This window comes from Cyclopterus lumpus, chromosome 8 (assembly GCF_009769545.1).
Source record: "Cyclopterus lumpus isolate fCycLum1 chromosome 8, fCycLum1.pri, whole genome shotgun sequence".
In the NCBI taxonomy this organism is placed as follows: Eukaryota; Metazoa; Chordata; class Actinopteri; order Perciformes; family Cyclopteridae; genus Cyclopterus; species Cyclopterus lumpus.
The window spans coordinates 16,300,923-16,318,639 of record NC_046973.1 but is presented as its reverse complement, the minus strand read 5'-3'; the positions used below and the strand labels follow the sequence as shown (position 1 = coordinate 16,318,639).

General features: G+C 40.4%; 2 protein-coding genes across 2 annotated transcripts; both read right to left on the bottom strand.

Moving 5' to 3' along the window:
* Nucleotides 1–108: 108 nt before the first annotated feature.
* Nucleotides 109–3,538, bottom strand: mettl2a (methyltransferase like 2A). Its single transcript, XM_034540425.1, has 9 exons — nt 3,339–3,538; nt 2,767–2,855; nt 2,299–2,567; nt 1,938–1,987; nt 1,761–1,821; nt 1,523–1,662; nt 1,310–1,416; nt 819–884; nt 109–721 (listed from the first exon to the last, which is right to left on the bottom strand). The coding sequence occupies exons 1-9, from the start codon at nt 3,488–3,490 to the stop codon at nt 516–518; spliced, it is 1,140 nt and encodes a 379-aa protein (XP_034396316.1). The 5' UTR covers nt 3,491–3,538; the 3' UTR covers nt 109–515.
* Nucleotides 3,539–4,732: 1,194 nt separating this feature from the next.
* Nucleotides 4,733–16,831, bottom strand: LOC117734681 (integrin beta-3-like). Its single transcript, XM_034538917.1, has 15 exons — nt 16,395–16,831; nt 14,765–14,850; nt 14,352–14,553; nt 13,817–14,069; nt 13,516–13,678; nt 13,269–13,430; nt 13,059–13,154; nt 12,879–12,968; nt 12,608–12,742; nt 12,088–12,517; nt 8,678–8,900; nt 7,564–7,664; nt 7,213–7,332; nt 6,771–6,937; nt 4,733–6,645 (listed from the first exon to the last, which is right to left on the bottom strand). The coding sequence occupies exons 1-15, from the start codon at nt 16,459–16,461 to the stop codon at nt 6,580–6,582; spliced, it is 2,361 nt and encodes a 786-aa protein (XP_034394808.1). The 5' UTR covers nt 16,462–16,831; the 3' UTR covers nt 4,733–6,579.
* Between the last annotated feature and the right edge of the window lie 886 nt (nt 16,832–17,717).

The following is a 17,717-nucleotide window of genomic DNA, read 5'->3' as shown; positions in this document are numbered from 1 at the left end:
AAGAAGCAATGTAATCATAAATTATTATAAATTCAAGACACTGATATAAAAAGTAGGCTAAGTACAATAAAAGGACCAACATCATGAAGAAAGTGAACAAAACACTTGTTTCACAAAGCATCTTGACATTAAAGTCAAAAGATTAACATTTTTATTGATTTTGCATGTACAAATATGTCATGAAGTTATCCTTAAAACCATGCCATTTATTTCAAACACCAGCTTGTTAAAAGAAGAATATAAACATTTTAACAGGGGTAACCAGCCCATACTCACATTACTGAAGTCATCAGCACAAAATGAGAGATTATCGCCCTTGTAGGTAGAATTGCAGCAGCCCCATGAGAAACACAAGGCCATAAAACAAGTCCATCAACATGACAGCTGAGATAGTGTAAGGCCATTACAGCATTTACCCATCTAGTTGCATCCTCTATCACAATAGAGCTTCTCAATTCCATACATCCTCAGATGCCAGCACCACCTTGATTTAAGGTCCTAGTGTCAGTTGTTGTTCAGGTGACAGTGAAACCAGGAGGGTCCTCCTCTCCCCTGTCTTGGCCCTGTGTCTCGAGTGGCTGAACTAGAGCCTTGCGGTACTTGCACTGGATCCACACCCTGTACATGGTAAGTTGTTTGCCTCTATTCACCTGTAACCTTCTGTCTACAAGGTTCTGCATTTTTTCAAGCCCAGCCTCGGTGAACATCTCATGTAGCTCATCTGAAACAGAAAGGACAGAAATATTTTCATATACATAATTAAAGAACAATTCTGCAAAGTAATCCCAATGAATCAGAATTAATGTCTTTATTTTTACCTTGAGTAAAGAAATACACCCTTGTTCCATCACCTCGGACATAAAAGTTTTCTGACAGACACCTTCCTAGAAGAAGTAAAAGGGACACAACATGCATATATTATTCTACAACACATTGCACACCTTAAATGTAGACTTAAAGTCTTCATTAATGCAGTGCTGTTTTAATCTGCAGTGTACCATTAGACATACTACAGGTATTGAGCCGCCAGACTTACTCTTACTCTCTACCTTAAGTATGGTCCATAATAATCTTAAACATAATTAGAAGCAGCATTTTTGTCATTTAAAAAGGGCCAAACAGATAGTTACTCTGTTGTGACCTAAGGCAGCAGTTAATTCTGAAATGGTGCCACCGGAAAAACAGACCGAAGTCGGCTAAACCCTTTATCAAGGATAAACACTAATAATCGGCCATGATTAATGGACCTTTCTAGATATTCTGAACTGCTATTTGGAATTGAGTCTTGCTGGACTTCAGTCTGACTAACCTTTCTTGAAGCGAAGCTGTGCCATATCATAGCGTCCATAGTCTCTGAGCAGCATCACTCCCCCAGGCTTCAGCAGCTGCGCTAATCTACTGATGGATTCCTGCATCCTGAGACAGGGTGAAACTTTAAGACGACCACTGCTATATTCAATGACTCACACTGACTGAAAACCAAAGAGACACAAAGTAGAAAAACATAGAAAGAAGTTCATACTTGTTGGGATGAAACGCTGATAACACAAAGATTAGCACTATAACATCAAGGGTTCCATCGGGGACGGGGTAATTGGCTTCCACATCACTCAAGTCATGAACAAAGGCAAAGCAGCGGCCAGGGTCGTACTCTGGATTAGTCTGAAGACAAGAAAGCAATGGTAATTCATCAGTTAGCCCACAACCCTCAAGATGAATACATCTATGAACATATCATTATTTCATTGATCCCATCTCACCTTGACTAGCTCCACAGCAGTGCTGGAGAAATCACAGCAGTAAACAAAGAGTCCCGGGTCACTGCAAAGAGCAGAGATGCAGTTATACCTTTAAGTGCACATCATAACACAGAGGGAGATAACATTGTTGGTCAAACATGGCCCGGAAAGACATGTCAATGCCTTGACTGCACTTACTTGTTTGTCTTCAGTATTGGAAAAAAGGTATTTCCGACACCGCAGCCGACCTACACAATAAACATAAATTAATATGGTGTTCATTTTGTTTACTCATTGTGAAACACCAACACATACAGTAGCAAAGTCTGTTTGACAAAAAAAGATTGATAACATCACTACAAAATGCATTTCTCCAAGGTTTCACAAATTAATTTAAATAGAACATGTTTTTAAATATTTAACTTGGAATTGGAATTGCACAATGCGATCCATGTGAGACTGCTCTCCAAACATTATGCACGACACAAAACAAATCTGCTTCTTAATGTTCTGTGTATGGTTCAAGTTTGGCTAATTTGCATTGTAATTAAACTCTCACCTCAAGAATGCGATACGTGGCAGAAGAGCCAGGGAAGTCTCCGTCGGTGTGAGACAAAGATGGAACTTCCTTTCTGTGTTCTTGATCCAGACTCTCCTGTCGACTGTGATCGGAGTCAGAGACCTCAAGATTTGACTCATGGTTAAGGCTACACTGGGGGGCCAACTCTGGGAACTCTGTGAACAGCCAGTGACGGTCTTTGAAGAAACGATTCTCATGGATTGTGTAAAAAACATTCCAAAACTCATTTGCCCGGCTGTCATATTCCTCTGCAAAAAACAAAAAGGCAAGGCATTAAAGAGCAAGAATAAACTCATAATCTAGAACATTTTACCATGATTACAAATCAACAGCGAGTGTCCATTTTTCCACACTGATCCCCTACAACTCAAATGAAAATGAAATGAATACGTATACAACATAAGAAGCAGCTATAGTTCTGTTAATGATCCCTAACAACAATGGTACCTTGTTTCTCTGCAGGTATTGGCTGATTGTTTTCTAAGACTTTCCTCTTAGCAGATGCTTCTTGTTCCTCAGTCCACTCCACATTGTCCCTGCAGACAACAGAGCACTATTATCCAGTGTGGTTGAAGTGGTGTGGCAAATAACATAACACGAAGGCGTGACAGTTAAAGGTTTGCATGTGCTCATCTAGTCATCCACATATGATTAATGCAATTAAATTATTATTATTATTAAATGTCCAGTTAACGTTGTGTGATCAGATGATACTGTATGACCTTAGACAATATTATATTAGCCTATAAACTGGTCAAAATACATCATTAACTTTGCATGACAACAATAAGACGTGTCCTTTGTTAACCCCCCCTATCAAAACAAACATTAAGTTATGGCTACTGAACAATAGCTTTTACATTTGCTTATTGTGAGATACAATCAATTCAGCACACAGTTAATGTATACAAATAATAATAGAAAGTGTAAAGGCCTCCGACACGGTACACTGGCTCCGACAGAGATGCACACCGAAAAATCTTTCCGCCCTTTGGGGGTTTCTAGAATAAATTACCCACCATGCGTTGTGCTGGAAGACCTGCCGCTGATCTGTGAGGAAACGTGACCCGAACTGAGGCCTCTTCACTTCCCCGGTGCTTGAATCTGACAGAATCAGTGGCGTTTCGCTGCTGCCTTCTTCCACACCGACCGCGGCATGGGGCGCCGCCATGTTTGAACATGACGTCACGGGAAAGGGGCCGTGCAACTAGGCGTGCTGCATTCAGGGACCATCAGACATATTGTAGGTGAGGCTAATAATACAAATGCAACTCAATATGTCGACGTTTTCAACCGTAGTCTGGTGACAACGTAATATTTAGAAGGCGGGGAGTGTGGTTCTGTAATTATGTGTTTTTTTGGCTCTAAATATTTACTACTTGCATGTTCCCACTATCGTCCATCAAGTCTAACGATGGACGATGAGAATAACTCACCTGATACATCACAGCCAGTCAGACTCAAATCCAGCTCTGAACACTGTTCTGTAGACTGCTTGACAATAAAATGATCTGCACAATACTTTCATACTGTATTCGTGTGTTGCAGCATCTGAACAGTGCATTGTTTATACAGTAGAGGGAGACATAGACCTGGGTTATCTTCGCTATGGGCCACTGTTGTCAGTATGACTTGTATGAATGTGGAGAATTCCTATACTGAGGTTGCAATGGTCAACAATGAACTTTGAGTTAATTTATCTATAATAGGTTGTTTTTTTTTTACCAGCAAAAGCAATTTATCATTTGTGCAGAGATGTTACCCATTACAATTTACATTTAAACTGGTAATTTGCACATTTGTGGATTGATTTTAGATGTTGACCTCCTACATATATCAGTGTTCACAAATACACAGGTTCCACCCTTCAACATGAGTCATGTTCTTGTACTCTGGAAGTCTTTGTACAACTAATTATTCATAACTGTATATCCTTAGTTTAGGAGTAGAGATTTGAGTGTGACTTCCAACAAGGCAATGACTTCAAGGTGTTATATTTATCTTCAGTAAAAGGAAATTACACTATTCTAGTCCGCGCACATATCTAATTATAGCATTTTCATGAACCGCAAGTGGATATTGTATTTGCTACATTGAGAACACTGGTTAGTTGGTTGTTGTGTTGAGTCAGGGGTTAGTCAACATCTGGACTGAGCTATTAATTTACAAAGAACCCCTCTTGGTACTGCATCCAGACACACCAATGACCAAACAAGTTAGATTACAGTATGCACAGTAAAATGCATTACAGCACGTATGGTAATTTCTATAACATGTCCATGACAAACAAAGTATGCACGTTCAAATACTAGTATGTGCGAATTTGGTGTACAGGAAATCAGGTAACAGGGAACACATTCTATTGTTTAATTTGTAACTTAATGTCAGCTATAAGAAAATATATTATAGACAATTGTGATGAATGTACACTTTTATTTCCAAGGGTAACTAAAGTACCACTTAACAGTGTAAAACACAACTGCATTCAGCACACATTGAGTGACATGGTGACGCAAATAGGTTGTGGCAAGTGACGGGAAGTGCAAAGTTTTGCGACAAACAATATCTATCAGATTACACAACAGAGCAGGGCCAAGCACAAGAAAAGACAAGTGAAATACCACTTTGACAACATTGGTAATGCCACAGGAAATATTTTGTGACTTGATACAGTTCAGTAGATAAGTTGTGACAGAATGTGGCCAAAGGAAATTTCCGCTTCTGCACACTGACATTAGTTTTAATACTATAACACATCATAGTGAAACTGTTTGAATTGAATGTAAATGCAAAATGTGCACATGTACACAGCACAGGACACAGTGAGATTTTGTCTTTGCACTAACCCATCCTAGTATGAGGAAAAGTGGGCTAGTATTATATAGCGCCCGCAGAGCAGTTTGGGGGGGTCCAGTGCCGTGCTCAAGGGCACCTCAGTAGGGCCCAGTAGGCAAACTTATTTGTTTCTGAAAGAAACTGTGATTCATCATTTTTCTATTTCGTTTTGCTCTGGATCTGAAATATGAATCTTAAGTAACCTTTGTAATGTACATCTGATCTTAATGAAGGCTAAAAGCAGCTTTGACATTTGTTAAAGAAACCCAGATATCAAGCATCACACAAACATGGTTGAAGTCAGGTATAATTAATCTTTATACATTCCCTTTGTGTAACAAACTGGAGTTAAACCCCAGGCCTTTTTAAAAACAGTGCAAAAAACCCAAAACAGACTTCTATGCAACAAGCTTGCAGGCCACGTCCTAAGAGAGGTTTCGAGTTGTACAACCAAAATACACCTCTTTTCTCCCAAATGGAGGTTATGAAAGAGCTAGAGTAAGTGTGTTTGTTATCAACAATTGTACAGCATCATTTGATGTGCAATAAAATCAGCGTAATCAGACTAACACAGTGGTGATCATCATTTAACAAATAAAACGAACAATAAGAAAAGCCCAGTTAAGAACAGTTAATTGTGCAGGTATAAAAACAAAAGAAACATGTGAAAGCATTTATTAACTTGACCATTGCTGACATGCATTTATGAAATAATAGACACCAGGAAGATCCCTGTTAACCAAGTCAACCTAGAGGCTGTAAGTGGATTTACTCCTTTTTACATTTCACCGTTACTCCACAGAGTGCTGTATTGTTGTCAAAATTATTACTACAAGCTTTATTGGTTATTAGAAAAGGGGAATTGGTCAAGTACATGAAAACCCTTTAGTGATGTATTCAATTTCTATAGTACACAACTTCCTGTGGTTTGTTTGGAATTGTCCTTTTCAATTGAGAGAAAAGTGAACATACAAACAGCTGCACTTTCAAAGAGGAAATAGCAACATAAAAAAACACAGCTGTGGTGTAAATAATACATCCCACATGGTGGAGGGCACTGAAGAGGACTTCAAAAAGTCCCTTCATAATTGTATTTTCTATACTGACTCATTACTATTAGGTCATGACGATTTCTATTCCTATTTTAATGTGACCCAAACTACAAATGTTGTTAATGAACTCGTATCAGCATGTACAGTACTAAAACTACACAACAGTAAAAAAACAGAAAGCCTAATAGCAGGCCACCATCTGAATTACACAAAGTTTTAGTTTTCTTTTTACTGTATGTGCAATCATTACAGCATGTTGTTGACAGCCTTACCTAGTTTTCAGCTCCATTGTAGGATCTTCCCATCCATTTAGCTGCTACTACATTCCATCTCTGTCATTAACCCCTGAGTTTTTCCTCATTGCATTTAGTTGTTAGGTGCCTCGATACGCAACATTGGTGAAGGTGGAGGTGGCTCCCTTGTACAAAGGATTGTTAGCCTAGGAAATGAAAACAGAGGCTATGCTGTTCAATTCAGTGCCACACAGATATCCAACATTTAGCAGTACTCCATTGATCCCTGAATAAGCAACAGTTTGTGTCTTAATTTGTATTCTTTTCTCACCGTATCCCATTTGGCTTTGGCTCTCTCCTCCTGAAACCTGGCGAACTCTCTGCGGTCATGGATGGTGACGAGCAGCTTCCAGATGAGCAGTCCAACAATGCCCAGCAGCAGAATGGCTCCGGCCACGGCCAAGAGCACCACCAAAATGTCTGGACCCTGAGGACACTCTGAGGGGCGAGAGACAGGAAGGGAGAGCTCATTTCCTCCTTGTTTCCATGATGTTCGTTAAGCAGGGGAGGTCACTCGTGGAATTTAGCAACGAACGCAGTCCATTCTCAAACACGCCATGACATCATGATTCAGTACATAATCACTTTCTAGTCGGGCTTTGTGGTGCGCAGCGGTGATTATTTAGCTTATGATGTGTTCTCCTTTAGAAAATTAGATTTCTGCTGCACACATGTATGTGTCTCAAACATGAACACAAACTCGTATACAGTACCTGGCTCTTTGACCACATACAGAATGGATTTTCCACTTTCATCTTCGTAATACTGGAAGTGCTCCACGCAGTCATTCTCATCTTTGTATGAGCAATTCACTGCATTTTTATCATGGAAAGCTGTAAGAGAAAGATGATAAGAAGACGCAGGGTGATACATTATTTAACAAAAAGGTGTAACAAGTGATATTTAAAAACATAGAATATGAATCAGTCCATTCTATCTCTTGACCACCTTGCATGTTTAAAGCCTTCAACTACTTTCACTGCCATTTTTCTCATGAGATTAGCGGCAGTAAAACAGCAGTAAGCATTAGCAGATTAAGATCAAAGTATGTAAAGAGTTCTCACCCAGTTCAGTCACTACTTTAATTTCATCCCTGCAGATTATACTGCAGCTGTTGTCTTCGGTGTACTGTCCTCTCTTGAAGTGTTGACACTCAACACACTGTCTGCAAGCAGAGTCCCATTTGGTTACCTTTATAGAATACACAGTGTGCATACTATTGGTGCTCTTTAAGAGCAGTGCATGGTTCAATTTGATTAAGGGGGATGGACAAACAACAAGGCCGAAGCTATATAGCATGAAGATTAATATCAAGATAAATGTAGAACATTTTAACATCTGCAGACTGTCTGGCCACGAGAGGAGTTTGATCTTTCTCTGCTATTCATGCAACCTGAATTTGTAAAACAATGTGTGTGGGAGAAGTTTGTTATCATCCTGGAATTTGGCAATATTGTGATAGAACTGATGTTCCACTGCATAGTGCTATCAGCAAACGTAGTTAGATTTTTCTCCTTGCTAGTGGCAACGCCTCAGGTCCAGAGCAGATATCTCAGTTACTGGTCACTTTTCCATGAAATTTGGTGTACATATTAATGGTCTAAAAGATTACTTCTAATAATGTTGGTGACCTCTTGACGTTTTGCCACCATCAGATCAAAATCGTCCCCTTGACCAGCACATGTCTTGTCAAGGTACAATTTCCATAAATGTATATCTGTGGCTATTCATGGTTCCCTGATAAATACTATTGTCCTATTGGTTTTGATGACCAGCTCTCCAGTTATTTTAGTGCCACTACACGGCCAAACGTTTCACGTAGGAAAATCTAGTGGATGTACTAAACATATTCTTGGTCCCCAGAAGATGAACCCTTTCCATTTTGGACACTCCCTGATCTTTGATCTTGAACCACATTCAGGTCAAAATGTTTATGATATCTCATATTCATGGTAGACGGCATGCCTGCTTAGCACATTCATGCTTCCAGTGAAATAAACCCCATAACCTTTCTTCGAGTGGCAAACAGCAAAAAAACGGCTTTAAAATACGTTTGCTTGCTAAAAAATGTATGTTAAAACATCTGTTTAATTGAGAATGAGTTGCTTCAATGTGTTTTAATGTGTTTTTGTCCATTCCCTCTCTCTCGTTTATTAAAACATTAATAAATATAATTACTTTTTTATAGTGCAGGAATCAGGGCAAGTGGGGCATTTATCACAGGTATCTCCGTAGGCACCAGGCTGAGTGCACTGACAAACCCCACACTGGCAGTTCCCCCGGCCGCTGCACAGCAGGCCGAGGCTGGACATGCAGGTGTCTGTGCGTGTGGTGCAGTTACAGGTTTCTCCTTTCCAACCAGCCTCACACTGACAGAGGCCACAGCTACACTTACCATGATCTGAAAGATACAGAAAACACAAGGTTAATGCTATTACATTCCTTTAAAATATTGTTCTTTTAATTCAAATCAAATGTGTTCAATTCCAATATGACCCCTTATTGCATATGAATTCAAATTTCAGTTACCCTAATCACATTGGTGTAGACGGGCAAACAAAGCTGCAAAATAAACATGTCAAACTGATTCACTGTGCGTGTGTATTTCATAGCTCTATTAGGTCTGTGAGTTGTCCTTTGTTGCCTATTAACCTGTGTGTTTTTAAAGCATGTTGCATGCTTGGGCAAGTGTACTTGTGGAGGTGTTTGTAAGTTCTGCAACAATGTAATTACGAGTGTAATGTGTTACTAATGTGTTATTGTTGTTACTTTCTAAAATAAAAATTATGCTTATTATTAAAAGAAATACTAATTTTAAAACAATCAACATCTGACAGCAGCAACCATAAACGGGTATGGTGTTTCAAGCGGTTAATGGTAATATTTCCATAATCTACACTTTCAAACAATGCTAAGCAACAAAATAACTTGGAAACTAATTGTTCTAGAATGTAATATTACTCAGCCAGGGACATTAATCATCCCAATACTGACAAAGGCAGGTTATGTTCTCTTGTGAATTAACACACTAATGATTCCCCATCTCCTTACAGGCAGGAACACACACACCCACACACACACACACACGCACACACACACACACGCACACACACGGTGCTTACTCAGACTCTACTGAAGTGAAGAAAGCACAAAAGCCAAGTCATTTGGGGAACAGTGTTACAGTGATGCAACCATTTGTCGACAGAATCTGGAGGTGAGATTTTCTCCCTGGATTACAGAGAGATTAAGCTTCAGAAACAAAGGCTGAGCCCAAGAGACGACAGTGTTCTCTGCAGGAAACCAAACAGGATTTGGCACTGGATGACTAAGAGCAAAGTGGGTGAGTCACAGCCCAGCTGGATCCGATTGGGGGAGTAACTGGTCACGAAATATCACGAAGAGTCCAAGGGTCCCTAATTCCAGAGCTCAAAACAAATCATCCGCTGTTGTAAACTCCAGGATACAATTCCCCAGTCAACTACGGCTCCTCTTTTAGATTGTGTTTGCCGCTGTGATGGGATCAGACGCGGCCACTGATTAATGGTTAACAGTCTGACATGTAATGCTTAGCAAAGCAACCGTTGAGTAATCACTCTTCCTCTGTCAACAAGATATATGCTGAAAATTGTTGAAATACTTTGAACTAGATCTGATATTTTTGATCAAAAACATTGGTCATTGTAACTATGCATATCTTTTTAAAGTGTAGAGCACTTCAACTTGACAAGAGTGCATAGTTGTGCTGTTCTTATTAGTCAAAGTGGATTCACCCACATAAAAGGGAATTTTTAGGGTCACGTCATCCTACCCTCTCAGTGAGACTTCCCAGTAATCCTGCCCATTAATCACATGCCTGGGCTTCAGTGAAGGTTAACACGGGGGCCACGATGAAGAGACAAAAAACAGGGATAAACAGAACAGATAGAACATAACAGTACACTGTTGGAAGAAGAGAGGGAACAGAATTAAGTGCAGTGGAGATAGACTGGTACTGGAGAGAAAAGGGGTTGGGCACATTGCCAGCAGAGGAATGCAAACGTTCCTGTTCTCTCTACCTTCATATTTATGGGCCCTGGGGCTGTGCTTGCTGTCTCCTGCTCCCTGGCCCTGCACCGGTCCCACAGCCTCTCAGCAGACGAAGAAATACTCAGCCACAGGGAATATCACAGCGATGGAGCTTTTCAGTGTGTTTAGATTATAGCTCCAATGGAGCTGGGGCTGAGGGATGCTGGCTCTTTAAAGACAACAGCAGCCTTACTCTACTGAGACACAACAACTTTAAGCTCTGCGGACGGTCTTACACCATCTTTGTGTGTATAAGTCTGTGGGTGGACAAGATGGGTGACTGTCTGCGCCAAAGCCCTGTGTGTCATCACTAAGTGCCATAATACACGTTCCTCAGAACAACAATCTACCCTGAGAAAGACTCCTCCTTGTTGATGTTAGTATGACATATTCCAGACAAATTCCAGCTTGCCAACACACATGAGCCTCCATCTTCCCCTTAGGCCATGGGGCGACTTCCTAAACTAAACATACTCTGGGTATGTTTAGTTTAGGAAGTCGAACATTAAACCTGTGTACTATGAGTCTGTGACGAGTATATATACATAATTTGAGATGTTATTGTGAGATTATATCCATTTCCGGATTTTTGCACTTTTAGTTCAGTTCACTGGAAACCCATTTCCCTTACACTAGAACTGTATAGAACTTTTAAGTCATGATTATGAATGTAGGAATGGATGGATATCCTGAAAACATAATGAGCCCAGCCACGGCTGTCGTCGACGTGGAGGCATTACAAAACAGTTTCCTGTTTCCTGCTCTTGCTCAGCCTCCTCTTTACAATCAAAGGCCCAAACTGCTGTTACATTAAATTGCTCAATGACAACGCCTATTAAAGTTGTATCACTGTGATTGAGTAACTGTGCACTGTGCTGTGTTGACTTGTAATTGGGAGAGATTGCACAGCATGAGGCACTGCTGTGAGTTGTAAGCACATGAATACAACTCAGTCCACACACGTTTACAGACATGGCAGAGGATTGGACTGGATTTGTAAGCATTACTGTTTATGCATAGCAGCTAAATTATGCAATTATGTACATGCCCTTTGCAAGCAAACAACAACTGTCATAATAATAATTGAAAATTAGTTTTGAAAAAGGCTGCAGAGTTCTGATTTGTCAAGCTAAGTATCAGAAAACTATGTAAACTGACCAAGGAGTGTTTACAGACTGAAATGGACTGAAAACAAATGAGGTCACACTGGACCTCGGAGCAGGAAAAGGAACAGAAGGGCAAGAAGTTGACTTGCATGTAAGTTTTCTGTGTGTTTATTTGGTGAGTTTGGAGAGGTGTTTTGAGGGAGTGTGAGATTGTTTGAACCCGGGGAGGATTGGTGTGCTGTGGACACAAATCGGTCTTGTTTCTAATGTCTTTTGTGTCACATCACTTTCAGATCCAGTAAGTGCTTCTTCATTGTTTTTGGTCATATTATATACATGTCATATTGGTGTTGGCAAAACTGCAAAGAGGAGGAACGGTTAACACAGATTAAGACAGAAAAAAGTGTGTCTACTCACCGGAGCACAGGGCTCCTTTGAAGCGCAAGCAGTTGAAGTCGTCACATTCGCAGTACTTGCCCCAAACCTGACCGAAGTCATTTGCATGGCAGGAGCACTGTCCGCACAAACACTCCCCTCTACCGCTGCAGATGGAGTTCCCTGGCTTCGGTATGCAGTTGACATCATCAGATGGATTGTAGTCCTCCACAGAGCACTCGCATTTTGGGCCCAGGCGACCCTCGTGACACTGACACACGCCACACTCGTAGGTCCCGTTGCCGTTGCTACAGAGAACACTGTCGGCGATGGCGTTTGACTCACAGTCGCAGCCACAGGCAAAGTCCACAGTGACCTCCAAGGAATCCTTGAAGCCTCGAGGTTTGATGGTAAAAGTGTGGCTCTTCTCTTTGGGGCAGCTACGTAACTGAGCCTCCACATTGAATGACACCTAAAAAAAAGGAGGAAAGGACTCTGTGACAATTTGTGCATGTGGATACCAGATGACATTGTGCATGTCAGCATCTCGATGGATACATACTGTGTCTCCAATCTTGAGGCCAGAGCAGGACTTGAGTCCAGGGATGACCTCTCCATTCAGGCAAGTGGCATTGAAGGAGAGATTCAACTCTTCTGGGACTCCCAGTAGCTCCAGCTCCACTTTTGAGCGGATTTTCTGCTCAACACAGAGTTATGTTAAACAGTTGCATTTATAAAGTAACATTGATAGTAGTATCATAATATTACAGATAAAATAGATTACATGACTTTTTCATGTTCCCCTTATTGTCCTAATTTTGGGAAATCCTTACAGCATAAGCATCCACAATGAGCTGAATAACATTCCCAGAGTCTTCGGACAGTAGTCCCACAGTTGTGCCTGGAATGAGCTTACTGTACTCCTGGAAAAGACAGACATGACAGCAAGATGATGACCCAGTTTTTGTGTTTTTCATATCAATAACGCGGCACAAGCAGTACCGTTTGTTTACCTGGTAAAGTGGCACCACATAGTTGGTCACAGCAAAAATTAGATTAATATTGTTTTCAGACATCTTCTCTGTCATGAGTGCCATGGACGGATAATCCTGGAAGACACAGGAAACAAATAGTCTTCAATGGAAGCAAGTTCAGTCCAACAACTCCACAAACTATTAAAAACCAAAGTGAATTACTGATGTACTTCAAATTCCTGCCTTTACCAGCATGTTGGATTTGTTGTAAACATTCTCATTATCCAGGTGACACTTTCCATCATTGGGTTGGACAATTCCAGCGATACGCCCATCCAGAGCAATGTGAGTTTTGGCATCAGTGGTGAATACCAAAAGGTGGGAGGCATCTGGACGCCAGCCAATCCTGTCCTAGTGATGAACATGAAATAAATATATTACGTGTAAGAAAGGCTGATGTATGCACACGCATGTGTATGTGATATCATTTGCATACCTTGCACACCACAGCCTGCATGATAGCATCAAAGCCACCCTCGGGAGCATCTCTATTTCTAGACACCCTCTGTTTCTCCACCTCCTCAGTGAAGCGAGCCACCCTCTCCGTCAGTGACAGCACATGCTTGAACCCGAATTGAGCCTGGCATGTCTTATGAATTCTGTATATATTGAATAGGTGAATGGGGAGAGGAAATCAGTGGAGGATAACTGGACAGACTCTCAGAATATTAGAAAATCTACCTCTTCAGATCCCTTTCCTCCTCAAATGTAACACCCACAATAACCTCCACACCTACCCAAAGCAAGGGTTTTCCACGGCCTCTGGAGGATAGGTGTACATGTAAGGGGAGGCGGTCTTGTCCACAAAGGCTCCAAATCCCATTTGTAGGTTGCTTGTGGTGCGGCCCATGGTCACGGCGAGCTCATTGCCCAAGGTACGAAGGCGAGCCAAGTCATCCTTCATTGAAAATGAAAGATCCATCAGATAGTAGAGGTCCACTGGGTAATCCTCCACTTGTTTCACTGAGACGGTGAAACGCTTTGAATCTCCTGAGAGGGACAGAGTAGAGGGCCGCAGAGTGAACGGTAGGTTGAATGAGATCCATAGTGTGTCCAAACATTTTGGAAGTGAACCGGATTAAATATTAGATAATAATAACATGTACAAATCTGTCTGTTAAAAATGTGCAACCAGCTTGGGCGTATCAGGCTATTAGTGCATGCACAACAATAATAACGTCATTGGTGTCTGGTTTCCAATAAGTATATCTGGTCTTGTAAATGTGTTAGCATCTGGTCTTATAGGTGATGTGTGGCTGGGTGTTAAAGTACCTGGTCTTAGTGTAATATGAAGTTTCTGAGGCCTTATCTGAGTGACATCATCTGTGCCCGAGGCCTTGTTGCTGAGCGGTGCGTCCTTCTGAATACTTAGGGTGCTGGATGGAAACTGCACAGCTGTCGGACTGCACCCTCCATCTATCAGATTCTGCTTCAGGTCACAGCGGGAGGCTCCTGATCCCCCCTTCCCATACTCCTGGAAAAAATGCCAATGCAATAAAGAAAATTCATGAACGATGAAAAAAACAAACAAGTTTTAGGTTTGCATTTATAAGATGCCAGAGAATGGCAACAAGAGGTATGCTGTTGAGAAATGAGGTTTCTGTTCTAACTTGTTGCACTGAGCAATGAATTGGAGAAGCAACTAGACACTGTGGTGTATGTGCATGTGCACATGGTGTTTTTACCTCGTGAAAGCACCACGCACATGTAGGGTGTACAGCCAAGCACTGTCGACAAGTGGTGACTCCTTGTGATGTGCAGATGTTGGAACCTTTGATAATCACAGAAATGCAACACAAAATCAGTGATGGAAGAAGCATTCAGATCTTTTCTATCAGTAAAAGTAGCAATACGCAATCTGAGCCTAACATAAATACATTATACACCACAACATGAATAAATAAAAGACATCAGATAGCAAACATACCTATACACTTAGCACCTTCCCAATGTTATTATACTATTTTGATGTGTACATCAATTTAATGTTGCAGCTTGTAAAGGTGGGGCTTTTGTACTAAATCAGCTATACTGCCAGGTAATTTAAGTCTTATCTCAATCCATAATAAGAAATCTGAATTTATTTGTTGATTTCTTTTTTAATTGTTGAACTAAATCTGCAACGTATAACTTGTTAATAAAGGTATCTAATACATGTAGTGGAGTTAAAAGTACAATATTTACAACTGACATTTATTGGAGTTTCGCATAAAATAGCAGAAAATGGAAATGGAAAAAATGGAAATATTAAAATAAATAATACATTTGAAATGTTACTCCAGGATAGTACTTGAGTAAATCTACTTAAATACATCCCATCATGGAGAAGAAAAAAATACATTTCCTTCCACTTGTTGAAGAAAAGTGACATAGATAGTAGCACTGTCGACCACACTTTTTATCTGAAGTACCATGCAGCTGTGTTCAACCACAAACAGATAGCACAGCCATCACATGCAGTAGACATCCTGTGCAAACATGTGTGCAGTTTACCCATTACATTAATGATGTCTTAATTGCTCGAGAATTGCACCAAACGTTTCAAGTCAACAGATATTTCCAAATGCTTTCTTTTTGTTATCTAGAAAGGCCTACAAGGGTGTGGAGTCACCAATGTGTATCTACCTATGTGTAGTGTTACATTTAAGATATGACAGAATAAAGGCTGTAAGAAGAAAATACGCAATTTGTCTCTTGAACTCTTTATTAACTATACCAAATGAACTGGCATAGTCAAAGGCCCCTGAAGCAGCCCAAATACCCACTGAATAAGCACCCCAAAGTATGCTGTTTCAGCTACAGCACTTGAGCTATTCCAAATAAGTCTGATGATGTGTAGACTTTAGAGAAAAGTCTGCCATCGTGTTTTGTTTATTTAGTGAGTTAGTTTTTTAATTAATTGAGGACAAATAAAGCCAACAAGCACACACGCACATAAGCATGCATATACACATTCCCTATTCGATCCTGAATGAAATCATGACATATAGACTTGTTTTTTTGCTGAGGAGACCCGGGGAGCCTGGTCCCCACGCACTGGGAAACCCATCCCGACTATTTTCAATCCCTTATAAGGAAAGGTGGCGAAAGCTCCAACGGAGGGACGCAATTACAACCCAACGGCGTGGCTAACACTGAATTATTGTGCGTTCCGCTGTATTTAATGTTCTAATCCTCAAACAATACAGTCTCCTGTAAATATGAACAGTATAGGTGGGACCCCTCAAAAGATGCCCTGCGCGAGTCGGGCGGAAACAACAGGCGAAAGTTTGTAAAAAGTTTAGCTCAAGTAATACAAAAATTAAAAAAACTTACCGAAAACGTTTGATGCCGATATAAAAAAGAGAAACAGTATCAATAGGCGGTCTGGATACGTTCCCATGGCTGGAGAGTAACGGAGCCGACTTGACAGGAGTCGTCTTGTGTTCCCTGTGGGCTCGTTCACTTATTTCGCAACTTGAACGCCTTTCCTCATTCTTGACATAAAGCGTCGCCTCATTCTCCAACAACTCTCCATCCAGTTCACGTTAAGGGGGAACTGCGCAGATCATGACGTGTTGACACTCGTTTCTTAATGCTTTTCATAAGAAGTGTTGTTGAGAGATTCAAAACGACCCTGAAAAGAACTCTTTACTTCGCCACAAATGGAGTAAGTGAGCGGAGTCTACATTTACTTTTAGACTGTTTTTAAGAGACAAATAATGATTTCGTTTCAAGGATCACCTGCAACTCCTGAAGCTACACATTCATATGGGAGAGGAGGCGTGGCGAACAAAATAATGTTTTGAACAAAATCAATCTTCGAACATGCAGCCCAGAAGTGTGTGGCAGTCCTATATTGTGGCACTAGTTACAACAACAAAAAACTATGTATTTAAATTATAAACAAACTTTTGAGCACAATCACGATAAAATAGATAGACATCAATTGATAAATTCCTTTTTCTTTTTCTTTATGTTTTCAAAAATGTTCACACTTCTGTTAACAACTCCTTTGTTGCTGTGTGCATGTTGCACAAAAGAAAGTCATCATCAATACTAATGGACATTCATGTGTATTATTTTAAGTGTGAACCTTCTAACAACTGAAATGATGCTACTTTTTTTCTGTTTGCTGTTGCTTTTAACACGATTCAAGGATATCAATCCATTTCTCAATCTCTCTACTGCATTTTATATCTTTAACTGCACAGCAACTTTTATTCTATTTCTTGCTTTTTCACTGTTTTAATATATTTTGTTTTGATGCTTTTAATGGTTTTATGTGAAGCACTTTGAATTGCCTTGTTGTTGAAATGTGCTATACAAATAAACTTGCCTTGCCCCTCACTGTATTTTCTGGAGAGCACTTTGGCCATGTCAGCGAACTGCAGCAAAGCCTTTTCTAATTGTTATGTAGCATAGGCTAAGGGTGTGGCTCACTAGCACATTAATGGAACAGGATGTGTAGAATATTAGTAGAATATTAAACTGGATTTAATTTGGTAGTGGTATAAATACTGGAAACCAGCAGCATTTTGGATACCTGTATAACATGTACAGATTTGTCAGTCTAGACAGAGCTGCTTTCAGCGCAGTTGGTGAAATATAAAAGTACTCCTCTCACAATATACACATTTTATTTCACAAAGAAGGTAT